Source organism: Vidua macroura, chromosome 21, assembly GCF_024509145.1.
Source record: "Vidua macroura isolate BioBank_ID:100142 chromosome 21, ASM2450914v1, whole genome shotgun sequence".
In the NCBI taxonomy this organism is placed as follows: domain Eukaryota; kingdom Metazoa; phylum Chordata; class Aves; order Passeriformes; family Viduidae; genus Vidua; species Vidua macroura.
This window is the reverse complement of record NC_071591.1, coordinates 5,132,229-5,158,708: the sequence shown is the minus strand read 5'-3', so window position 1 is coordinate 5,158,708 and position 26,480 is coordinate 5,132,229. Positions and strand designations below refer to the sequence as shown.

At 42.4% G+C, this 26,480-nt stretch overlaps 1 protein-coding gene across 1 annotated transcript in view; it reads left to right on the top strand.

The window, feature by feature from the left end:
• The window catches only part of GPR107 (G protein-coupled receptor 107), a 37,143-nt gene extending 11,800 nt beyond the window's left edge, over positions 1-25,343 (top strand). Inside the window, exons 10-18 of the mRNA XM_053996252.1 lie at positions 182-257; positions 1,208-1,281; positions 1,838-1,955; positions 2,889-3,019; positions 4,781-4,824; positions 12,457-12,506; positions 13,239-13,322; positions 14,121-14,245; positions 20,380-25,343. Of these exons, the coding sequence (XP_053852227.1) occupies positions 182-257; positions 1,208-1,281; positions 1,838-1,955; positions 2,889-3,019; positions 4,781-4,824; positions 12,457-12,506; positions 13,239-13,322; positions 14,121-14,245; positions 20,380-20,476 (799 nt within the window). The 3' untranslated portion in view covers positions 20,477-25,343. The remainder of the gene's footprint in view (positions 1-181; positions 258-1,207; positions 1,282-1,837; positions 1,956-2,888; positions 3,020-4,780; positions 4,825-12,456; positions 12,507-13,238; positions 13,323-14,120; positions 14,246-20,379) is intronic.
• The last annotated feature ends 1,137 nt before the right edge of the window (positions 25,344-26,480 follow it).

Below are 26,480 nucleotides of genomic sequence, written 5' to 3'. Positions count from 1 at the left end.
GCTTAGGATGTGGCAGAAACTTGGACTGCAGCATTAAGGGGAATATTTTTACACTGATGGTCAGCTCGGCCTAGAAGCAACTGCCTGACACGTATAGGTTTTAAAGAAATATCCTTAGAAACTGAAATTTTTGATTCTGGCTTTTAAGTAATGCTCTTCCTTCTTTTTTTTTTCTTCCCAGAAATGATGTCTTTAAGATCCACTGGCTCATGGCAGCCCTTCCTTTCACCAAATCATTGTCCTTAGTCTTCCACGCGGTGCGTACAACATCTCTGCCTGAAGTTGTTCAGCTAGGAAGTAGAACCATGGAATCCAGGACATGCTGTTAGGGAAATCTGCTTTAGAGGGAGGGAGAACTGGTCTTAATACTGAAACATTAGAACTGAACTGCAGCTTTTTGGTGGAAGTGTTTGTTTTCATCAGCAAATTCTGACTTTAAATACAGTTGAGATCATGACCTGAAATGTTGAAGCAGCAAGGGTTGGGGGTTGAATGAATTCCACAAATTTTAATGTTTTGGCCATCTGCAGTGGGTCTGAAAGCTTGGACTGTGCTGCTGCTTCAGCTCCAGGACTTACAGTAAATATTAAATGAAAACCTTGTTTGTAAAATTCAAAGGCAAGGAAGTATTACAGTGTATGGTGATAGGCCTCACCTTATCAGCTCTGAGACTTTCCATAGATAATGTCTCTGTTGAATTGTATTGACTTTCCACTGGAAATATCTCATGAACAAAGGTAATGGCAAGCATTTGATCCTTCAGTGTTTGTGCCAGGCATGATCTTCACCTTCATGCCCATGGTGTTATACCTGCTACAAATATTTTTGGAGTTTAATGATGTGAATCTGGCTTCCAGTGAAAATGAAACTAGCAAGCACCTAAAGCAACTGAACCTGAAGAAATGAATGAAAAAATAGGTTCCAACTGCAGTTGTTTCACTGTAGTTAAGCAGGGGAGTTGTGTGGGAAGGATGTAGATTGTACAAGAAACATCCACTAGCACTTAGGAAATAGAGCAAATGGAAATGATCTCATTGTTGCTAAACAAAAGTAGAATGTGTTGGGAGGAAGTGCTCTCTGAATGTGACAGAGCTGGGTTTGTACACACTGACTAGAAAGTGAAACTGGCAGTGGATGTGGAGCAGACCTGTTTTAGAGGGGGAGTGTCAAAAAGCAATTTGTAAAGTGCTGTATTTTCTGCTTCCAGATCGACTATCACTACATCTCTTCTCAGGGATTTCCCATCGAGGGTTGGGCTGTTGTTTATTACATCACTCACCTGTAAGTATGTCAGAAGATTGATATGATAGATTCAAATTGCCACTGGGGCTGTCTCCCTCCTGTACAGAGTGGGAAATCTTTGTTCTCATGCAGACCACAGTACCAAAGACTCAGCAATCAGCCCTGTGTGAAAGGGAAAACTCACAGAGGGCAGCTGCAGAGAATTGGCACTTCTGTGGGTGGAGGAGTAACAGGATAACAAATGCTTTACTTTTCTTTGTTCACACTAATATTCAAGTATCCAATTTGCTCCTGGTGTGAATGGTAATTGGATACAGCTGTCAGTATTTGCTGCCGTTCACAATGGTGAATGGATGACTCCCCCAGGAAAAGATTGCATATATTCTGAATGAAGCCTGATATTGCTCTGTGATACAGAGTTGTAGCAAGTACATCTGCTTCACTATTGTGGGATGGATAAGTGCTTGCCAAAATTATGGATAGGGAAGCATTTGTTTGGGTTTGTGGCTTTATTGGCAGTGGGAGAAACCTGGGCAGAAGAGGAAGTGTGATAAAATAAAATAGTCTCTCACTGCAGTGTCTGTTTCTCTTCCAGACTGAAGGGAGCTCTTCTGTTCATCACTATTGCCCTCATTGGTACAGGCTGGGCTTTCATTAAACACATCCTGTCAGATAAAGACAAAAAAATTTTCATGATTGTCATCCCACTTCAGGTGAGGACTGAGCTGTGCTGATACTTCCTGTCTGTGGGAGAGCTGCTTGTGCAAACTGGAAAAGGCTGTGAAAGCTTCATACAGAGCCATGTAGTTCTTGTTTGTATGGGCCTGTTGGCTGTTTCCTAGTCCAGAAGTTATTGTAGTTCTCCCAGTTTCTCCCATATTGAATCTGAGATAATAGTGATCAAACAGGTTCAGCAAATGAAAACTGGCTGTAAGGAGTGAGACAAAACTTGGGCTGGAAAACAGTGCTGAGTAAGTAGAGGAATTGAATTAAAGTTGTCACTGCTGAAATGCTTGCTGAATATCTTAATGAAATAAAAAATGGGAAAAACAAGACTTGTAGGTCTGTTGGGTCTGAGGGAAACATTCCCAGTGGTTCAGAGTGCTCAGTGCTGGTCTCCTACTCGGGGAACTGAAGTACATAAGAGAACAGCACCTTTGTTTGTTGTTGTATGTAGAAGAGATTTTCTGCCTTTCCAGATGCAAGCCCTTAGCAGAAGTATATATAATGAGTGTTTGAGGCTCTTACAGAGCTCAAGTGTGGAGTACAAAAGATGGTCAATGACCAGTCTGAATTTAACCAATCTGGTAATTTAGAATTACATATTTTCACTATTGGCTGTATGTACCACACAGTCCTGTGTCTGTGTTTCAATAAGTAAATTTTGCTCCATTTTATCTCAACTGATACAGTAGATTAAGCACAATATATAACAAAAGAACTGCTTTCTGAATGTCAACAGGAATGAGTTCCCATCAGTTTTATTTCTGTAAATCTTATGAAGATGCTACTGAACATGCAACTTTTGAATGTAAAGCTGTAAAAAAAATTACTGATGTTACTGGCTGGGCTTTTGCTGAATTGGCAGCCCACCTGTAGAGGCTCCTTGGACAGTTTCTAAACCACAGCCATGTCTTGTTGTGTAGGTACTGGCAAACGTGGCCTACATTATCATAGAGTCAACAGAGGAGGGGACAACTGAGTATGGACTGTGGAAAGAAATCCTTTTCCTGGTGGACTTGCTGTGCTGTGGAGCCATCCTGTTCCCAGTGGTATGGTGAGTTGCTGGATTTGTAAAACATGTGAACTAATGGGCATCAACAGCTCTGCCAAAGCAAAAGAGCTCTGTGGTCCTGTGCAGTCAAGCATTCTGTTAACTTCTACAGACCTCATCAGCATTAACATTTCAGTCTAGTGCTGTGGAAGATGCTTGTTTTGGGGGTGTTAGAGTGGGGATAAGGGAAGGTGGGTGGCTGTTTAAATGTGGCCAATGCTGTGCAAACTGTAGGTGCTTTTGAGACTTGGAATTTTGCAGAAGTGTTGACTCTCTTAAGTTGAAAAATGGGATTTGACTTCACTGAGATTAGATACTTGACTGCTAAATTTCAAAACAGTACTGTTGTCTAAGATCAGGGCTGCCTTCAAGCAGAGGAGCTGCATGTTTATTTGAATGTTTATAAGAAATAATCCCACAGGGAGCATTTCCCCGCCCTTCCTTCCACTCTACTTGGCAGGGAATAATGTTGGTTATATAAAACTCAACCAAAACACAGATAATTCAGATAAACACTATTGTTGCTGCTTGCCAGTTAGCCAGAACATTTATCTTCTAAATGCATTTTGTCTTAATTGGATAAACAGCTGGGTTTAAAGGAGGATTTCAAGGAGCTTCTGGCTCCTTGGTTAGTAAGCACAGAATATTCCTCTTTTTCTCCAGTATCTCCATTATTTATTTTTTTTTCCCGAAATGCAGATTATATAAATGTCTGGTAGCATGTCATCACTCTAGAGTGTAACTCTTGAGTGTTTCAGAGAGGTGTAGCTCAGTAGATGGAAATAAGCCTCAGTTTGACTTGTGAAGGTGGGTTTCAACTGGCCTTCTCTTCCCCTGCACACTCCTGGTGGCCTTCTGCCAAGGCTGGGAGATGTCTTCCAAGAAATTTGCACTACCCACGTGTCCTTCCCCTTGCTCCAGTCAGAATGCTTCAGCTCTGAGGTTGAGGAGCATTTGGCAATGGTAAATAAAAGCTGAGGGATATTAACTTCAATTGCAGAGGGACTCAATCTCCTATGAGAAAGGTGACTTCTGCAGTCACAGTTCTTGCTACCTGATGCTGGGATCTGCATATCCAGCCTAGGGAGGTGTTGGTACAAAACTTATTTCCATAAAGGAATTGTATCTGAAGAACAAATGTGAACTGTTTATGGTGTGAAACCAGTGTTCCTGCATTGCCATGGTGCCAACATAAACTGGCAGTGAAGTCCTTGACATAAAATCCTGCCTCTTTTTCCTCTGGATAGTGTCACTGCAGCTGGTGGGATGACTCATGTGAGCAAGGTGACTAAGACTTGGCCCCTGAATTTACATTCCTGCAGGGTAGTTTCTGTTACATAAGTTGCCTATGTAGACATGTAAGCTGTAATCAACTATTTAAATGAAAAGAACTTAAAAGAGCAGTAAGATGCCAAATGCTTGGCAGTACTTTGAAGAGTAGCTCAGCTTAATTGTACAAGTGGAAAGCATCATGCTGGAAAATGCCCCAGTTTCTCACTCTGCTCCCTCCCTCCCACAAAGCCTTCTGTAGGCTGAAGTAGGTTTTTGCAATCTGCTTTCTTAATCCCAGGGAAATAGAGGTACTTGAGCTGACTGCCTGAGCTGGGGGCATGAGGGTGAAGTGTGTGCAGTGCTAAGCACAGTTAATTATGAGCATACTCCAGCCATAAAGAGCTAACAAAACTTGTCAGTGATCTAGAGGACTACTGTGAAAAGAGAGTGTAAAATTTATCATTAACCTGTTCTTTATTTTTTATTTTTCAGGTCAATAAGACATTTGCAAGAGGCTTCAGCAACAGATGGGAAAGGCAAGTAATCTGTATTCTTTCTCCTCCTTTATGCTATGTGTTATAATGCCAGAATTTCAAACACGTGATGCTGATGTACAAACCAAACTAAGGCTATACATCTACACTGCATTAGTGCCACTCTGCTTTTCCTCAGTGGGCTCATGGGAATAACTTTTGGAAAATGACCATTTTCTTGTATTGCTTTAATTATCAGAACTGCAGTGTATAACCCATTCTCTGCTCCTTGCACAGCTTGCAGTGCTCAAGCTAGACATGACATCTACAGCAAATCATCTTGACAGATTTGCCATCTTTTCCTCACTTGAGTGTTCAGAAACAGAACTAGAAATGAATTCCAGAATTGCTGACTATTAGCCCAAATAGACACACTTATTTCAATTTCTGCAGAAATGTATTCCTGACAGAATAGAGGGAAATAAACCTCATTATGAAACAAAACATAACTTGACATTCAGTATAGCCCATTTCCTGACTTGTCCATGTTTGTACAGCAGCTCCAAGGGCTGCCTGTGGAAAGTGGAGTTATGTTTATTGTAGCACTGAAAAGGAGCTGATGGATGGAAAGGCCAAACGTGGCTGCTGTAGAGTGTGCTTTTCCTGCCTTATCTGCTCATTTCTTCTGGATTAGTTCCTTGGATACAAGCTGTGGAGCACAGCACTAGCTTCCTTGGAAGCAGGCAGCTATTGTAAATGCAGGTGATCCCAGTGGGAAGAAATGATGATGTCTGACTCCAGTTCAGAAGGCTGAATGATTTCTTTATTATAACTATGCTATAATACATTAATATACTATTTAAAGGAGATACTAAAACTACATACCTACTTTTTCTAACTACCATATCTAACTACTCACAACTCATGACCCTCTCTCCAGAGTCCAGACACAGGTAGATTGGATTGGCCATCAGGCTCAAACAATCCTCACCAGAATCCAATCAAGCAATCACCCCAGGTAAACAATTCTCCAAACACATTCCACATGGGAAAAACAAGGGGCAGAAATAGAAATTGTTTTCTCTTTCTTTCCTCTGTGCTCCTCTATGAAAAATCCTGAAAGAGAGAAGACTGTGCCTGCCACAGGCAGCCTTTTCCATCTTCTGTCATTCAGTGGTTTACTCTTCAAAGCTTCATTTGTAGAAGGTCATTTGTTGGCAACAGCCTTTTAAACTTCAGTCCCATCTTTCAACTCTTGGCTCTCCTTTCTGGAATTCTGTATCCAGGTCTGGATTCTTTTTCCAGCCGTTTCCTTGGCTTTCACAGACACTTCTGCACTTGAGTGCTGATTGTAGGTAAAATGTAAGGCTGGGTACTGAAGTTAGCTCTTTGCAGACCTCAGATTAGTTCATTTTTTGCCATCTGTTAAATTTAAACAATACTTATGATGAGCCTAGCATGCTTTCTGGATGTTCCAAGCTGTTAAAAAAAACACCAAACAACAACCCTTCAAGTTACCTACCTGCAGCCTAATGGAAGAAAATTACTAATAGAAACAAATGTTAAAAGGGTCAGTTATCAAAGTCTAATATAAATGTTATTGGTAGCTTTGTTATCAGTGCATTCACTTGGGTTCAGTGACATTTACTGATGGATTTGTTTTACCTTGTCCACTGAGCATATGTTCTGGAGTATTTGTGTTCTTACCTTTGAAAAGTCTGATAAGTTCAGATTTCCTTGAATCAGTCTTTCTTCTGAACCAAGGACTTCACACATGTCAGGCCTGGTTCTTAGCTGGGTGGCCATGGATCTTACTGTCCTGGTGGTGAGCACACAGCAATTCATGCATGTAATTAAGACAGAAACCCTTCAGATCTGTGTGGCCCCATGTGATCCCCGTGTACCTACTTTGGTTGTTATCACAAGATGGTGCTGTGGAGTTTGATAAACCTCAGACACGCTGAGAAGGAGAGAAGTGAGGTAGCCAACAGCAGGGATGTTCAGTGTACAGGCTCAACTATCCACTGTCCCTCATACCAAATGAAATCCAGATCTGAATAAATCCAGGCAGTTCTGTAGGATGCACCATGGTGTGTAAAAAATGTGGAAGGAAAAAATGGTAATTTGAGAGGCACTGGCTGTGTCTTTACAGCTAGTCAGTGCTATGCACAGCAGCACTTAAGGTCTGGTTTAGTCCTGTGTTTTGTGTTGTTCTCCATGGGTGATGATGCTCTTTATCTTGAATGCTGCTTGTGAATCCCTGCTGCTGTTCCCAGCTTTACCTACTGGTGTTGCCATCTGGTTGTGTAGATCCTGCAAGTTCAGTAATTGTGTGTTCAGGGGGACTTAGCAGCTATGTTATGCTACACTGATAATAAAAGAATAGCTAAGGAATGGATTTTCAGGGAAAACATTGCACAGGCTGAGAGCAGATTGTGGCTGCAGTTCTGGGACTCACTTGTGAAACACAATCTGGTTGGACTATTTAGAGGCTGTTGATAGGAGCCCACGGGGAGCAAGTGAATGGCAATGTGATGCCAGAAGCAGAATGTTACCTAGTGCTGTCATGCTGCTAGTGTGTCTGGTTGAGAAAACCAAAAGTGATTTGGTTGCAGTGTAAAAAAGTGAAATCATTCATGTTAGGCTTATCAATGAATTCTCTTCACTAGAACCACATGCTCTGTAAGCTTCCTTTGGAGGCCCTGTTCTTCAGAGGGGCTGCTCAATGTCTCAGTTTCTCATGAGAATAAAAAATAGAATTAGTACTTACTATTAAATCATGAGCATTTTTTTTCTTCTGCAGTTAAAGGCAATTTTCTCCTGAAGTATTAAAAGTTACTGGATCTTCTCATATGCAGATTAAGTATCCTATGGTTAGATCTGGCTGGACTGTGTGCAGACACTGCTAGCTGGGCTGCCTCTGGCCTGCTGGGATTTACTGTCTAGTCAAGGGCTGCTTTCCCTCTCACTCAGACTTCATTAACTTATAGGATGTATTGAGGAATTCCATACTACACATTCAGTAGCTGTTTTTCCTGGCACTAAGTCTTCTGGTGATGTCCTTGCTGGTGACAAAGACCTAAGGAAAATGATTTTTTCTTCCTTGCATCTGTTAGGACTAACAACTCCAGGACTTTATGGCTCAGTATCCTGATGGTGTTTCCTGACTGTTTATCATGCTCTCTTCCAGCTGTTTCTCCACCTGTTTATTAGGTGGCAGTCCCCTGGGTCATGTGGCACCCATGACTGGAATGTGACTGGACTAGGAATGAAGCAGATTTGGATTTACCAGACCTTTAGTCTGGGCTTGTCATAGGCCTTTGTTTTAGCAATGTACAATTAATAAAAAAGTCTGTTATAAGTGGCACTGATTTGGAGTCACTAGCTAATAGTCATTTAAACTGGATTAAATATTTTAAAAGAAAAGCAAAGTGGGAGAGCTAGAGAAATGGGTCTAAAGCCCTTGGATAATTATCCAAGGAGACCTTACATACCCAGATGCTGTGGATTGCTAGTGAAGAGTAGGCAGAGCACAGTGCTATGGCTGAGTTTGAGCTGCCTGGTTGTTTGCTTTCTTCCCTTGAAGGTGATCTTTAAAGCAGTATATCTGACCTACACAGGCTTCTTATCTTGCATGGCAGTGGGCGTAAACATCCCATTTTTAGAATCTTTTTTCCTCCCCTTTTAAAATCGCCACCTTCAGACTTAAGCAAGTGCTTAGCTACACCTTTGATCTGTCACTATATCTTCCTTCAAGTGGGAGCCTTTGCTCTCTGTCCATTTGTAGATCTGCATTGCAAATGTCTTGCAGATTTAAGGAAATCAGCCTTGCAAACTGACCTAGAATTGTTCAGCCTGCAAAGCTGCTCAGCTCCCACCACCTTGTTTACAGGCATCTCGAGAAAAGAGAGGGAGTATATATATTATTTATACATCATTTCTGTTTGAAGCTCCAAGTTTTTGGTCACTGGACCTCTCAAGTGTCATGGCACACCCTTGTGATCATGTCCTCTGTTGTTTGAGGGAGGAATGGTTTGGAATGCAGTTTGTTCTGCTGGTACCTGTGTGTTTGTGATGAGAGATGTGACATGGCACACTCCAGTCATGGGTTGCTGTTTTCCTGGAGCACTGCAGTTACAGCAGGCAGCAGAATTAGGGGAAATACATGACAGCCTGTTGCTCCTAGGCATCATTCATTCCCTGTGCACTGTGCAGTGGCCAAATGATGATTAATGCTTTCGTGCTTGCCCCCATGTCAGGAAAAACCATTTGCAGTATTCAGTGTCTTCCTGCTGCTGTGCCATGAAAATGCTGTGAGCAAAGAGCCTGGTCCTGCGTGGTGCAGAGCAGCCCTTGCTTGGCTGGGTTCAGCACCACTTCCAGGTGCCCCAGAGACCTGTCCAGGGTTGATGTGGCAGCTCTGTGTTGGAGATACAGTGCTTTGGTTTTTCATCTGACCCTGGTGGAGCACTTTTGTGCCAAATGGCTGATGTGGTTCAGGACATTCAAGATTAAGGCGTCTGTGCCACCTTCTTCTTGGTGACACTGAGCCTTGCTGTATCTGTCTGACCTATTCTTTCTAGTACAGGAATGCTTTTAAGCAGAGAGCTCAGGCTGTAGAGCCACACATCTCAGAGCTGCTTTTACAAGGGCTAGATCTACATGTGCTGCATCACTGGGGAGAGCAGAAAGCTTCCATTTACAGTTTGATAATAGCACAAATCACATCTCAAACGCATCAGCGTGAGTAGGGCAAGCAAAGCATTGAAGAAATACTTTCAGCTGTACCATGAGCACGTTCACTGGCTGCATTATGGTTTTTCTTTATGGATTGTATTGTCTGGGCTCAAGCTCCCTGCACCCTCAGCTGCAATCCTGTGATTGTTATTGCATACATATACTGAAAAGGTCGGATTTATTAATCAAAAGGCTATTGTGTGGTGTGCAAGTGGATGGTCCAGCTTCTTTTTCCATCTTATAAGACAGCCTCAACATTGGAAATTAGCATGGGGACAATCTCAAAAAGAGGCTGCTTATCAAAACACTGGGGTGTGCTCTGTTTTGATCGATGCAGATCAGGTATTGCAGGCACAAGCTGTTAAAGTAAATGGTGACAGAGAGGGAAAACTGAGGGAAGCAAGGTATAGATGCTATAAATTTTCCATGGAGGATGGCTTTTATCTAATTACTGTCTGTAAGAGCATGAATTAATTTCTAAAACCTTTGGTGGAAGGTCTCTTTAAATTTTTTTTTCCCTTCTCTGCAGTTAAGTACTGTCCTTTGCAGAATGGTTATCATACTCAAAATATAAATTTACCCAACCTTTACTGCATGCTGTGATTGCTGCTGTGTTATCACAGCCTTACAGGTTGGGGTTGCAAGTGATTCAAGTTGTAAGTGACAGCTGCTGGCTGAACCTCGCTCCTTGTAAATGCTGCTGTCGCTGTCTGGGCTGCCAGGCTGAGGTGAACAGAAATCTTGGAGTGTCCATGATTGCAAGACTCAAATAATACTGCTTGGAGCACATTCAGCCTGTGAAGAAGCAATTCACAAGCTGCTGATGCCAAGCAATGATGATTTTAGATTTTTCTCCAGAACAGTGTGTCCTGTAACTTTGAGTTGTTTAAAAAAAACTGGCAGAATTTTGTAGACATGCATTAATGCTGGCTTACATATCTGATAGTGGAGAGAAATATTGCTGCAGTTGAAGAGAGCAAGTCAGCTTCCACAGGTGACTGCTTAGCCTTTCTCCTTGGTGGTGGCTGTATTTTTTTCCTCTCCTTGCCCTTCCTTCCCATGCTCAGACATTCTGGATATATGAATATACCAGTTTGACTCTTTGCTATTGATTATCATGATGAATAGCTGAGATGTTGAGCTGTGCACCATCAGCTGGAAGAGGTGGAATTATGGCACTTCTTTTGGCAGTCAGATCTTTGGCTTTGCTGTCCTTTCATCCTATGCAGTGCTTGAATCCAGCAGAAGTGACTCCCCAGCTCACTGGTGTTGACTGTAAAGCGCTGATAGACCGGCAGTTTGAATCACAGCTGTTGAGTTGGTGTTCCTTCAACTACAAAGCCTGGTAATTCTCCTGGCCTGTCAGTGCACCAACTGGTGGCAGTTCTTGAAGTTGGATGTGTTGAGTTCAAAATAGATCCTTCTGTGTGCAAACCAGTGTGTGTGGGAAATCACAAGATCTTCATGGTCACACTTAATGCAGCTCTTCTTTAAATAGGACGATACTGCTTTCCTGTTTCACAATTCAGTGCACTTATCATGCATATTTACATGCTTTACTTTTTCACCAACTCTATTAGGAAAAGCTTTTAACTTTAGATCATCAGTCAGTTCATGCCTTGTGTTGGTCAGGTTGCTGCTCTTAGAGTGTGTCTGCTGGAGGAGGGTTTGTATCTGGCTTGAGGTGTCTGTAGTTTTCAGCAGTACCCCAGGAACAGTAAAGGTGAACTGGAAAGGGTCTCTTGATCTTTAGATTATAAAATAATTTTATAACAGAATGCTGTCTGTCTTCACTGTAGTTTCTGTAGTGGGAACTTAGAGGAATTTATTTGCAGTGGTACATTTGACACTTCCTTTGCATAAGAAAAGCTGCTTTGTTTTTGTCAGAGGAGGTGAAGCATTTCTTAGGGAGCTATTAGCTCTCCTCTCCCTCATCTGTAATACTGTATTTTGCTGTCTTGTGAACCTGGAAGACCTTACATGCAAATATATGCAGCCTTTTATAAATCATTGCAGTGGGTGAGTTCTCTGAGGGGGTGCAGGTGAACTTCAGCTCGATGTATTGCACTTCCACATTTGATAAATACATTATGAGGACTTGGAGGGATACCAGTAAATATGTGGCAGTATTTTTTAACTGGCAGCTCATGTTCATTGGTTCTGAACTGCATCTCTGTATGCTGTCAACAGATCTTGGAGTCTGCCTCTCGTGTTGTCACAAAAGCATCAGTGGCCTGTGTTTGTAATCCTGCTGCACATGTAAAAGCTGACTCTCAGAGCAGAGCTGACAGCTGCTCCATCTGTTGTTGACCTCAGCTGGTTCACATGAGTGCTCTGTGCTCTCCAGCTGATGTGATGTGTGCAATATGCCCAGGTTTGCCCGGGGCCTGGGCTGGCACGTTTGGGGAACTGCTCAGGATCATTTCCTGTCTCACTTGTGAGTTGTGCCTGAGCCGTGGTAGAGGACCTTACATAGGTTTTCAAGTGCTTGGGCTGCTGTTCAGCAAGGTGCAGTGATTCCCAGAGCTGTGGTTACCTGCAAGTTGCTCAGCTATAGGCATGGAGCAGGTCAGGGAGGGCTCTAGAAAAGAGGAATTTTTCCTAGAAAAAAGGAATTTTCTAGGAGGCAGTGTCAGGTGGAGTGGCCCTTCTGGCAGGAGAGAGTGACAGTTTGTAGTTGGCTGTACACAGGTAGAGGAAGGTTCTATAACACTGAGTGTGTGCATATAAAATTTAGTGCAAAAGCAATCTCAGTTCCCTTTTTAAGAGTGAATTCACCCCAGCCTGGGAGTTACCCTGTATGTGGACATGCCAGGCTGGCACTCCTCAGTACAAATCCTTCTAGCCTGGGATTACCTGAGTCCTGGTTTTGACCGCTTGCCTACCCTGCAGACAGGCATCAAAAGAAATTGTCTCATGTTAACAATTTTCTGATGGACTTTTGTGTTCTCTTGATAGCTGCCATTAACCTAGCAAAGCTGAAGCTCTTCAGACATTACTATGTCATGGTAAGTAAAACACCTGCACACATGCATGTGGGGAGCTTGGAAGCAGTTCAGAGCTTTTGATGGAATACTTGTTGGCATCTACTGCAGCTGGTGGATGTGGGAGAGGCTCTTGGCACTGCTGTGCTTTGGCATCTTGGTCAACTGGCTTACAATCCTAAAAGCAACTTCCTTTTTTCTCCTAATGGTTATATCCTTCTGTCTCTCTTTAAATTCCAGCTATTTGTAATGCTTCCTGATTTCCTCTGGAGACAGCTTGAGCTGCCAGTTGAATTGATGGGCTTGAATAACATACTGTAAACTTGCTAAAAATTAAACTTGGGACCAAATGGTGCCTGGAGATGCATGTGTGCAGTTCCTGATTAAGTCAGTGGGAGCCATGAGTATGTTTCCCAGGAGAACACAGACTTCTTAATGATTTCCAACGGCCTCATTTCAGGCTCTCCTAAGTGGCAAGAGTAATAAATTACAATTGTGATTCTTGAAATTCTATGAAATCGTAATACTTAAAGCATTTCCTGCTGTAACTTGAGTATGTTACCAATAGCTTGAGTTATTGGATGTTCAGCAAGCAGTAGAGCCCTCAGCTTATATCTTCCATGTTTATTGAGGAGCATAATAAGGCTAGTCTGACATAATGAGTTGTCTGGGAACTGCTGGAGCTATTTCTCTGGGGTAAGAAGGTTCTATAAGGCCGTTGCTATTGTTCTCATGCTTTCTCCTTTCCCTTCCCAGATTGTGTGTTACATTTACTTCACACGGATCATTGCAATTCTCATAAAGATTGCTGTTCCATTCCAGTGGAAATGGCTGTACCAGGTATTTGCCAGCAAAGGAAAATACATCCATTCCTTGATGTTTTTCTCTATTATTCTTTAAATATAACTGCACAAAAAAATTCCATAAAATGTTCCTCATGTTATAGTAAAACATCTCAAAGCACAGTGCAGTATCCTGCCTCCTCTTGATTTTATCACTGATGTGCTTAAGGTGAAAGAATATATTCTTAGTTTTATGTTTGTCCAGCAAAGCTGCTGGATTATACATGAGATGTCTGAAAGTAATTGCTTTATTGATTTTCAGTCTTTCAATTTAAAAATGTCTGAAGGAAATTAATCAAGAACATACAAAGGTGAAAAAATTAGTCAGGTTTGCTCTGTGTAATTGAAGCCCGAGGGAGCCAGGGAAATAGGTTTTTGCTCTTCCATCTACAGACTTCTTTTGCCTATGGACTTCTAAATACTTGGTTTCTTAACACATAATCCAAGTAACTGTGCAGGGAGTCCTTGGAATACATTAACTGTTGAAAAAACTAAGCAACGTAGGGATGATTCCTCCCCGCCCCATTTAAAAGCCAAGTCTTGCCATAGTTCTTTGAAAGCTCTGGAGAGATGGATAGAACTGTAGCTCTATTTAAAGTGACAGGGAAAACGGAAAGAACAAAGGATTTGACAACCTTTAGCCTGGGATTAATGACAACCAGACAGGAGTTATTTTATTTCTGCTGTGGCCCAGGCCTCTTGGCCATTAAACCTTGAACCTTATGAATGAGGAGCAATGTTTCGTGACCACAGAGCATAGCAGGGCTGAACTTCAATCTCGTGTTTTCACTTGCAGCTCCTGGATGAAATGGCCACACTGGTGTTCTTTGTCCTCACTGGGTACAAGTTCCGTCCAGCATCAGACAACCCTTACCTACAGCTCTCTCAAGATGATGAGGATGACTTGGAGATGGAAGCTGTGTAAGAGCCCCTCTCCCCTTTTATTTACCTCTTCACCTGATTTGAGAAAAGTAGTGTTTAAAACCAGTTTACTTGAATCTCTCTAAATCCTTCTGTGACAAAGATGAGGATTTGCCCACGTTTAAAGATGAGGTGTCTGTATTGGTGTGTGTAAAGAGATTTGTGGTGTGCATAGGAGCCTCTGACCTGGATATTGCAGTAGTGTGGAAAAAGCTGGTAAGGCAAAAAGATGCCCATGAAAATGTAAAGTAAGAAAGCTTTTAATTTTAATTTAGCTCATGGAACATGAATGAGTTTTACAGTTCATCATTAATGCTTCATATTTAAAAGAACTCTAGTGAACAACAAAAATGACCCACCAATCTGCAGAACATAAATAATAATAAATGTATAAAAATAATATAATAATAAATAGATGAACAGGGTGTGACATCCTTTCTGCCTTGGTGTTCAGCATATAGCTTTGCAAAAATTTATTTAAAGCAGCACTGAGCTGAGGAGATGGATTTTTATCAATATCTTCCCTGGTTCATTCCCTGCTGCGAAACCACGAGGCACCACAAATGCTTCAGGACCTGAGCTAGTCTGGAAAAATTACATAGCAGGGCTTATGCTAAGTCCCTATAATTTTCTTTGCAGTGGTTTTCTGAGGACTTAAAAAATGAGTGGCATTTTTGAATGTGTAATTAAAAATGCCCTAAGAAATTCAGCTTGCCAGGAGTGTTGGATACAGCTTTACATGCCCCAGAGTCTGCTGCCTTAATAGAAGCAGAGCTAAACTAATCCTTTGGTAGTTATAAGTTTGATGCATAATTGCAATTCATGTACAGGCTCAGAAGCCTGTTCCTAAGAGTTTTTCTAGTTTGGCAAATCTCCTTTACCTGGGTGAAATAAATCAACACTGTTTTTATTACAGAGGCAAAAAAAAGTCCAAATGTGTTTGCTGTCATAGTTAGCTCAAAAAGAAATGAATCTTATTTGAAAACTGCTACAGGGAGGTTTGAACCATAGAATCCAGACTGAAATGTCATGTAAGGAGTTTAACTTCTCAGAAATATGGCTAGTAACAAAGATCTTTTTAAATGCTTAGCTATTTTTACTTTGGGTCTAGAAAAATCTGTCATTTTTGTAAGTGGAATCTAACTAGTGGGTAGTGACCTTAAAATCACTATCACTTACATGTGTTATCACTATCACTTACATGTGTTTAAATGGTTTATATAAGAAACTGGTCTCAGTTTGGAAGCTGTTTGGTAAAAAAAAAACATTCACATCAGGAAGTCACTGTGTGAACTGGCAGGATTTGTGATTGTACCAAAACAAGCTTTTTCCCTTTTTGCCTGTTGTTAGAGCGAATTTCAACTTTGCATTACGTGCTTAATGAATTTTTGCTTGTGGGGGTTTTGCTAGGACTAATAATAGGACACCTTTCAAATACAGTGATTTTAGTCAATTGAGAAGTTGCTAAATTTAGGAGAATCTGCCAGAAATGAACTGGAGAAAATTTAATGAAGCAATTCAGTGATTTACATCTCATCATGAAGTAGACGTTAAAACTCAAGGGTTAGAATTCCTTGTGAGCTTTTTCCTAGTAAGGCATTTTGCTCTTTGCTTTGGGAATTTCCATTGTTGTGCCTTGTGGGTTGTTCCCCTTAGCCTTGCTTGAATTTTCTGATCTGATTCACCAGAAGTTTTTTTCCATTTGGGCACTTGGCAGGGTATAATCTGTGTCTGGTTCTCTCTTCCCCAGCTCCATCAGGAAGGTTACATTTGTAGATATTTGAAAAACAGAGTTTGTACACATTCTGAGACAGGTGAAGCACTGCAGTGGATGTGTATTAAATTTCTCATTGATTTGGTCTTGCTGGTCCTGTTTTTGTCTTCATAAATACTAAATGTTGTTTCTGTGGGGGGGAAAAGATACAGAGGTTTATTTGAGCAGGTGACTAAGTATCTGTCAGTGTCCTGACTAACCACTGCATGAGTGTTTTGTCTTTCATGTGATAAATACCCACTTGTCTTTACAGGCTATGGCAGAAACTAAAAACCTCATGGTGTTCTGCTATGTCAGTTTTATTGTTATTTTCCTCTCCAGAGGGTTTTTGTTTAAAATAAGGTTCTCTAAAACAGAAGCATTCAGTTCCTTTAGACTGAACATTTCATGAGCTAACAGAGGGGAAAGCTGTGAGGTTATCAAACCTCTTTTCCAGGCTTGCTTGTCTTCCATGAAAAAAAAATTAGGACATTCTAAGTGCAGCTCTCTAGTTTGAATCTGTTTTCATGCATTGCAAATGACACAAATCTCAGTCTGGCAGTAAATGCAAATATTGTTAAGGACTCTGGAAATCTGGAAAGTTTCAAGAAAAATCTGCAAATTAGGTGTCTGTACAGAAGCAACACAAGGCACAAATCCTCTCCTTGTAAGTCCTTGTAACTCTCAGGAATAAAATACAAATCAAGAATAGCAAAGGTAACTCTGGCTTGGAGGAAGGATCCACAGACTTTGCAGGAATCTCTTCAGTTGTTCCAGGCTGCACAGAAGTTGTCCTGGCAGGGAGGAGAGTGTGACTAAAGCTGAGCTAAGGACCTGTCTGTCCTTTTTCAAGCAGGTTCAATAGCCATTCATCATCAGCAAAGTGGCTTTCTGTGTATTCTGTGCTGGGCAGCCTCTTGAGTTCTGTCAGTACGTGGGCTCGTCGCTGACAGTTTGTTAGATTAAAGTTCCCTGCTTGAAAAGGTGCAGCCACACTTGGCAGAAAGAGCTGTCAGGCTTCCAGTCCTAATGCCATTTCTGGGGCATGAACACAAAAATATGAACAGTACAGTGGATGAGGTGGGGATGAGGAAGGGGAAAGGAAGAATTTTTGTTTTTTATTTTCATTAACTCATCTGGCTTTAGATGCTGGATATCAAAATGCTCTTTAACAGGTCTTGGTTGAGAATGATGTTCATGCATGCAGGGAGGTTAAGATATTTCCACTGGAGGAGGGATTGCAGGAGAAGAAACCATTAATGGTTTTGTTCTCAAGTTGGTATATCCATCTTACTCAGTGTGTGGAGACTTTGCTTCTGCTTAACACCTAAAACAGCCTCAACACAGGGAACTGTTGTGGTAACACTGATCTTTGCTTATGCCTTGGGATCTGGAATTTCTCTCTGTGTTTTGAGGCAGCTTATTCTGTGCTGAGATTTGATGACCTGCTTGGTTGCTTTTCTCTGCTTTCTCTCAGGTTGTGCTTCGTGGCAGACTGATTCATGGTGCTCTGCATTAGCAGTGATTTTCTTCACCTAACACATCTTTTGCTTGCAGAGATCAGCTTTTTTTGCTCTATGGCTGATCAGTTTTCACTCCAGTTTGCAATAACTTGTAAGGGCTGGCTGCTGCCAGTATTGCAGTGTTTCTTGTTGGACTATAAAACAAATAAACAGGAGAAAACACAGTTTAAATCCACCACTGTGGAGAGCTGGAGATACTTCTGAATGTTTAGCCATTCCTTGATACCTTGGTTACAATGCAGAAGAAAAATAAACCCCATGAAATCTCTGCAGCACATACCACCGTGTGATGGAGTGCTTGGGGAGCTCCTTCTCTGCCTCATTTGTGACAGATACCCCTCTGGCAGGCACAGAAATGCTCTCTGGAGAGGGATGGTTCAGTGAGAAGGATTTGTTGCATTTTAACTGCTGCTGATTTGTGGGCTGGAAATGCAGTTCAGCAGACTGCAGGTGAGGAACATTTCCCTGCCATATTGCAGGTCAGAGCTGAAGTGCTGAGGACAATGAGGATTTCAGTGTGCTTGGTCTTAGTGCTGCTACCCTTATTTTATTGGGCACTAAAATGTGATGACTGGACTGATTTTGAGAGCGAGAGGAATTGCCTGTTGTACCTGAACAATCTGAGAAAAGGAGGGACTTGAGAGCTACTTCATGCACTTGTCACGAGACAAGAACAAGCTCTTCAGATGGGTTTTAACCTTCACTGTTGGAGAATCCACACAGAAATCTCTCCCAGCTATTTGCTGTTACTGAGGGGGACACAGTAAATGGCCTCTCTGGTAGCAAAGGATGTGACTTGATCTGCCTGCACTTTCAGTGTGTAACTGTCCCATAAACATGGGAAGTGGATCATTCCCTCCTAGCTGTAACCTTGCATTACTTCTGTCACCACCTTGGTGTGCAGTGGCTCTCTAATGGCATTAGAGTGCAGTGTGTGCCAGGTGGGATCTTCCCAGCTGTGAGTCAAGTGTTGGGACTGCTTTGGTGTCATGCATCTGTGAAACCTCTTCATATATCCCAGTGCATCTGCTGCTGCATTGCTGTGTGAGATGCTCGTTTCTGCTTTGTAGTTCATGGCAATCTTCAGCTCCTCCCTGAGGAATGGATACTTAGCTCCTCATTCTGTAATTATGAAGTTGATTATTTCTGAAGAGTAAACTTGGTAGCTGTCTTGCTGCATCCTCCTGTACTTTTCAGACTATTACTTCAATTTGCCAGAATCTTTCTGCATTCTAGTCTTGTTCTCCAGTATGTAACTCTTAGTGTCTTGTGCAGATTTAATAAGCAAGTTCTCTATTCCATTACCCAGGCAATTACTGAAAATACTGAGTAGAAGTGAACCCAGGACAGGCCTCTCTGGAACCACACTCAATGTTCTTACATTTTTGACAGGAAACCATTAAGTAAATCTCAATGCATACTTTTCCAATTAGTTATCCATCTACTTCGGTTTTGTCTAGCTTAGTTTCTCCAGATTTTTTCCTATCTGAGTGTGGGAAATCTTTATCAACAGAGAGAATTTAAAATATCTGCATGCCTCTGTACTGATAAGTTTGATGTCTTCTAGGAAATGTTTATTGTTTACTAATTCCATCTTTCTCCTTTAAGCAACCTGCTTACTTTTCTCTGTATTTGCCTTTTTTTTTATTTTAGTAGGGAAAAAAGTTATTTGATCTATACTCTTGTGACCCTTTCCTATAAAGCCCAAGCTCATCTAAGCCCACTCTAAAGTGAGAACCAGTGATGATCCCAGTATGGCCACTGCTGGAATGTCACTGAACACAGCAGGCTGAGTAAATTATTTTTACAGTACATGAACAGAAGCAGGGATCTAACATGGAACTAAGGGAAGAGGAGTGTTATCTGAAGATTACTTCTCCTCTTGGGGTGATGCTGTGGAGATGTTGTTAGCAGCTCTGATCAAATAAAGCACTCTGACGTGGTAAACAGCAGGTGAAAGTGCTCACAGACCAACAGGGGCAGCTTTGAACAGGACAGGTCTGTGTGTGCTTCCAGGCATCCCTTGGGAATGCATTGAGCTATTGGCACTCTTACCTTCAGCGTCCAAAATAACCTTTGTAGCATGTTCGTGGGGAGAAAAAAAAAAATACCTGTGTGGAATGAGAATCACACTGTGCAAAAGAATAAAGGAAATGTGTTGAGCATTCAAATTGCCTGTTTGGTGTAGCAGCAGAGAAAAGCTGAGCTGAAGAGCTGTTGGAGAGCCAAGGCAGTTTCAAGAGGAACAGTGCTGTTCTGCCTGGATAAACAGTTCAGTCTACCTCCTATTGAATGGTGTTGTGAGACTTTGTAGTTCAATGGTCAGATTGCCATGACAAATCCATGGATGGTACAAAAAGGATAACTTCTCCCTTCTGTTTTGTTGCTGCTCATTTTGCTATTAAGAGGAGCTGGTGTGCATTAAGCTAATAAGGTTCATCTGGGGCACTGTGTATTTCTGTAATGTTGTACCTATCAAAATGCAGAAGAAAGTCACATAAGTAAGGGTGGTCAGCTGCATAGTAACAGGGGGTTTTTAAGTGATCTGCTCAAATTTAGCAAATAAACACCTGGTTTAACTGTTTTACCACCCCTGTTATCTTTTTTGAAGTACGAGCCAATATTACTTGCTGCTTTAGTTTAATGATAGATGGGAAGGGTGTTGAGGTGCTCAAGGACAGCAGCTGTGCTTCCAACTCCTATCTGTGCTGTGTCAGGGTGGTAGAAGAGATCAAACATGGGAACTGCTCAGTGTGGGTAAAGAGATGTGAGAAGTGTTGTTTGATGGGTGTGAGCTGTTGCTGAAATGGATTTACAGTTCAGGGTCTGATGTCTGATGCTTCTCCTTTCTCTTCTAGGGTGACGACTTCAGGAGTAATGGAGGGCATGAAGAAAGTCAAGAAAGTGGTGAATGGTTCAGCAGAGCCTCAGGGCGAATGGGAAAGCACAGCATGATGGACTGGACTAAGGCAGCACTTTCAGAGAAACTTTTTTAATTTATTAATATTACTCTCAGTGGAAAGGGAGCAACTTGCACTCCCCACCACTGAAACTGCAGAGTGGGGTGTGGCTAGGGAGAGCAAAGCAGTGCAGAAATATAACAATTCCTTTGATCATAAGAAAATGGGATCTCCTGGTACCTGCAAGGAGTGTGAAGCTTTCCTAGGGATTTTGGGTAGCTTTTTTTCCCCCTTTCTGGATCGGTTCTTTATTCTGAATTGTTGCGTTCCTCAGAATGTGTAATACTAATGTGAAGAGGGATCTTCAGTGTGTATGTAAAGAATATATTTTATATAATGCTTATATATATATACACACACACACTTGCTTTGTAACATGAATGCTGGGACTTGCAAAGCCTGTCAGAAGGTGGGAAAAGAAGATAAAGACATGTAAGTATTTTTTTTTTTTCTTTTTATAAACTCTCCTTTTGGCTTGGATGGAACATTGCAAAACAAATGGATAGGAGCAACTGCAGTTATTTGAGAGACTGAACGGGTATTGGATCAGATGACTTCTGCCACTGCTCATGCAAGTGGGAAAGGTGATAAGTATCTTGTCTTATCCCTGCAGGTGTCCACCTGAATGTGTCAGGTTTTCAGATGTGTTGCTATACAGGAAATGAGTGACTATTCTCCATTAAAGCACTAAGCCCATAGTGCAATAAGCATTTATGTACATTCTCCACTGTCCATGGAGTTGCTCTTGACTCACTCCCACCTGACAAGAAGTACACAAGAGATGTAAGACTGATGCTTGCTTTTTAGGGGTCTGCCTAAATGTTTACTTTCAAGCTGTGACCCAGAGCACATTGGTTTGCTTCATAAAATATTTTCAAGGTATTTCAAAAGTCACTCCTTTCTGGCAAGTATAAACAGTACCAGACTCTCCAGTGGAAATTTGTCTAGCCATTTTACTGCAGCATAAATCTCTGGTTCACAGTTACCCTGAGTTACTGGGCCACTCTGGATGGCTACTTGTACCTCTCTGGCTGTGTGGGATTAACAGCACTGCTGTTTGAGATGAGCTGAACTGGCCAAAGTGGTATTGCCACCAAAACCAGGCAACTATAACTCCCAGTCCTAAATGTTTTGGGGTTTTTTTGTCAGGAGAGGAGAAGATTATGACCAGAACCTTGATGCAGAGGAATATGGAATCCTTGACTGTTAGCTGCAGACTTGTAGTGGAGTCTTAACAGACACATTCCAAAATGCCACGTGTGTTTTCTCTGTAGTCCCTGGGGTTGTCAGTAGGGCAGTTGGTGTCCAGAGCTGTAGTAGTGAAAATAGGTGCTCATTTGGGGGAGGATGGAAGTGGCTCACTGGTGGAATGAGGATTAGCTTTAACAAAAATAAATCAGCTGTAGGTCACTGACCCACTGAAGCCTTAATATTCATGCAGACACACTGACATGTGGTGCTGAGGAGCCAAGTGCTTCTGCCAGGGTGTCAGGGAGAGGCATCAGCAGAGCTCTGGATGTGCCAGCATCGCTTACAGACTTGTTCAGGAATTGGTTTTATTTTAGTCTGCAAGCTGAGAAGGAGGATTTCCTCCAGAATCTTGAGCCACTTCCTCATTCCTGAGCAGGGATTGTGGAGCTCTTGGGGAGCTGTCTGTACCAAGCCTTGCTATTTGAGGAGCAGCATCCCCTTCCCCCGTTGCCACTTCTTTTCCCAGGTGTTGGTTCTATGCACCATGGAGGTGGTAGAAACAAATCTACCTGCTTTGATACCTGGAACTGCTTTCTCTTCAGATGAAGCACAAGAAGAAGAGCATCTGTCTCTGGCTGCAGAATCCTCTTCTGTTTTCCTCCTCAGCTGTAACTTCACAGTTATCCCAGCAGTGATGGTTTGACTTTGCTGTCATTGCCTTGCAGTGAGACAGTTTGAGTGAGGAGAGATCCTATACCACTGGAAAGGCTGTTTGGTGACCTATGGGCCTTTAGGCCTTCTGGAGGAAGAAATCTACATATTTAGCCTGAAGTGTGAGAAATTGGATCATAAACAAACACATGCAGTCCCAGCTCTTACATTTAAATGCAATACCTGGAAAAACTCATCCTCTGCAGTTACTCTATCCCTTGTGATTCCCTGCATCCAAAGGGCTGCTCAAACAGGCTGTAAAGTTTGTTCAGAGAAGCCCACTGAAGACTTGGAAGTGTGTTGGCACTGAGGTATGTAAGGGATAAGGAACAAAGTGCATCTGGACAATGCTATTCTGGAGCCTGTTAATCCTTTTGTGAATGAGATGTGAAATTGTCATAGGTGTGGCATTTCACCCAGAACCACGAGGGCTGTGCTGTGATCCCAGGGAATGCTGAGCTGGTTCCAAACAGCTGCCTATTCCATACCTGAGCACCAATGGAGTTGACAACTTGGCAAGTGCTGTTACCTTAGTCTCAGGTTTTGTTTGGTTTTTTTTTAATATGCACTTTTTTTGCTAAAGTTGCATATGGTGTAGGTTTATCTGCCAAGTCCCTGGCTCACCAGTCAAAGGCTAAAAAAATGGGTCATTTCTTTTTGTCTTGGCATGAAAACCTACAGCAGTATTCTGGAAGTTTTACAAGAGCTTTTTCCAAGTTCAGCCCTGAGCTTCAGCAGTCAGCTCCACAACCAGCTTCTGCTGGTGCTTTACACAGGATGCCAAGCAGCAGGAAATGGTCAGACCTGAGCATTAGGAAGGGAAATCAAAGTCATGGACAAGTCAAAACCCAAAAGATTCTTATTGTGGCCATTTCCAAAATGAATTTTCTCTGGTGCAATTCCTTGGATCAGGACAGAAAGCCTGTCTTGATGGATGGGATGGCAGCTGGGAAGTTGGAGGGTGGAGGGGATGGCTGCAGTTCTGCTTTTCTCCAGCACAGCTGGTGCTGCACTGCAAATCATCAAAGACAGGACTACTCCCTCCCCTCCTTCCCAGGCAAACCCACAGCTGCATGACTAGCACTGCATAACTCCAGGGCTAGTGGAGTGCAGCAGCTTGGAGCTCCCCAGGCAGGATAATCAGTGCTTGCCTTTCACTTGCTGATGGCTGTTTATCTGGTAGGAAGCTCTGCCTCTCACAGGGAGGGAAGTAGAGGAGCTGTTGTGGATTACAGATCGTTTAGGGATGTGCAGCTTTGCTTCCCTGCTTTTACTGAAGTGAGGAGCTGAAGCAATCGCCAACAGTACCCAGCAGCAGAGTGGCAGGAGTCCTGGAACAGCAGGTCTGCTGCAATGGGAATAAATGGTTTGAATGCTTTCCCGTATGCTGCTGCAGCCGAGCACTCAGTCCCCTCTGCAGACAAAAACGAGATTGGTTCAGTCTTCACTTTAATGCAGGTTATGCCCCAGTAAATCCCTGTGGATGCTGACATGCACATGCGACTGCTGCACTCCTCCTTCAGCTGCTCAGCAGGCTGTCTTCCAGAGGAAGCCTCCTTGCAGTGCAACTGCCAGACTCTTGCATTCTTCAGGCTGGAAAATGTTTTCCTTGATGGTTCATCAAGAGACGTACTAAAAGAAAGCAAGACATAATGGGGTCATGTGGAACAGTGCTGCTGCCTGCTCGGAGTGGAGCAGTTGGAGTTGAAGAAGCCACATGCTGTCCTGTTAAGATGCTCTTTCATGTTGTCGTCTAACTGGGTGTGTTGTGATGTGTGCAGTGCATTGTTCAGTGTTTCTCTCCAGCTCAGTGCCCTGATCCTGGATTTCCATGCTGGCATGCCCTGGGAGAGCATGTTGTAAAAATTTGCTGCATTGCAGCATTTTGTCTGGAGCTCCTAGTGTGGAAGATGTATTTTCTCTAAGCTGAGTGGACTCTCTCTGGCATGAGTGTGCATCCACCATGTGTCCTTGGGCACTGTAGCATTCCTTCTGGCCATGAAAGGCCATATCCTGATCACTCCAGTGTGCACATCTGGTGCAAGTCCTGTAGAAGATTTTTTGTGTTAGTCTTTTTTCCTTACTGTGTGTTCCTCTTAGAGAAAAGTAGCTGAGCCACTGACAATCAAATGGATGAGAAGGGAGGGGATTTTGTTGTTTATTTGAAAACTGCCCAATTTGAAGCAAATACTGGGTACTGTAGGCTCTATTGAGCTCTGAGAACTGGAGTTCTCTAGTTATTAAGGAGAGGGAAGGGAATCTTTCTTCCTTTAGCCTACTTGGTTTGTCTCCTTCGATTTGGCCTGTCATGCTAGCTAACAGATTGCTGTCACTTTACAGAAGATGTTTTATAGCTCCTGTGTTATGGTCTGTGCTTCAGTCATAGAGCACGTCCCCATTTTTCACCTGTGTACAAAGAGTGAGGAGCTGGGGTCTGCAGGAGTGGGAGGTGCAGTGAGGTTTGAACATAGTGGGACTCACACTGAAACTGTGACCTGGTGTGTAGTGTCAGTAGCCTCAATGTTTCATGAAAGCTGAGGTGGTGCTGCCCAGAGACATTTGACCAATGTTTCTTTGTGTTCCCTGGGGCTGATATGCTGTAAAACGTTCTAAATTGAATTAATTTGGCTTATTTTTTGTAGCTGCTGGATACAATACTTTTGGGCTGATTAATCACTTTTCCTTAGCAATGTGGGGAAGCTGTGCATTTTCTCTTTGTAGTATCTTGCCTGGATATAGCAATGATCCAGTGAGAGCTGCATATGATCTGTGCTCCCAAGTGGCTGGAACAGGATGTAGGAAAATACCAGTACTCAGGTGTTGAGTGGTGTAGGAAGAAAGTGGCTGAGAAAAGAGTCACTCCTTTATAGGCTGACTGGCTCAAGAACCCATTTATGTTTTGACTGTAGCAATCCTCTAGAAAGGACAATTCTTAATAGATATTTCCCTGTGGGATTTCACTCAGTGTTCTGCTCTCTGTGTACTAAAGTAGAGTCCGACCTCAACATCATCAGAAGCACTTCATCCTGTAGCCAGTGGAGCTGGTACCTGCTCTGTTAAAACAGAGTATGAGTCTAAATAGCTTCCTTGCCCTTTAGGAACTATTAATAATTAATTCTAGATCCTCTTGTGTCATTAAGCAGCTTTAGGGCACCTTGTACAATGTAGCTTTGAATTCATTTAGTAAATGACCTCCAGAAGAACTAAAAAAGACTTTTCTGTGTACAGCAGTGTTCAGTTCTTGGGGTTTTGGTGACCTGTAAATATCCTATTTCTCAGTTCCTGTTCAGATGTAAAAATGGATTTTTTTTCAGTATTTTTTTAAACTTTATTAAAAGAACAGTAAACAGTATTTGAAGAGAAGCAAGGTAGAGACAAGTCAGGACAGTCTGTGTAACTTGGTTTCCCTGCTGTGATGCAAATGTGTAAAATAAAGATTGACCAGAAAGAAGTTTTTAATGCATCTCATTTTCTCCTTCTGAACTGCCAGCAGCCAAGCTGACCTATTGATCCCAAAGTCTGCATTTCCCTCTGCTCAATTTCTGTTTCCATCCATCAACATCTGCATCATGGATACAGGGCCAAATCACAAAACCTGTGTGGAAGACTTCTTTTGAAGGGAAAAGCTTTCCTGTCAGAGACCCAGTGAGGTTCACTGAAGTGCCTTTTCTTGAGCTCCAGCTACTGGAGCTGTGCTTGTGTGTGCCCAGCTGCTCTTTTAGGTTTGTAAGCTGAACTTAGGCGGTGTCTGTGGGCTGAGTCTTGAACAAAAGTGTTTCTCCCAGCCCTGTGTTTCCTGCAGTCTCGGGCAGGCAGGAATTCAGGAGCATCCGGGCTTGTTGCTGCTCTCCAGCCCTGTGGTCTGTGTGTTCTCTGGTGTCAGTTTGCCAGGTGAGGGCAGACAAGGAGCTGATGCTCTGAACCTTGGTGTCCAGATACAAATTAAGAATAGAAGCTTACTTTTAAAGTAATATCTTTGGTGGATCTGGCCACACTATCTCAGAGGGGCAAGTCCTTGATCTATTTTAAGTTAGACTGATGGTGATTTGGGATGCCTGTAGTTGTGCTCTTCCTGAGGTGTTGGGATCTAACCTTGC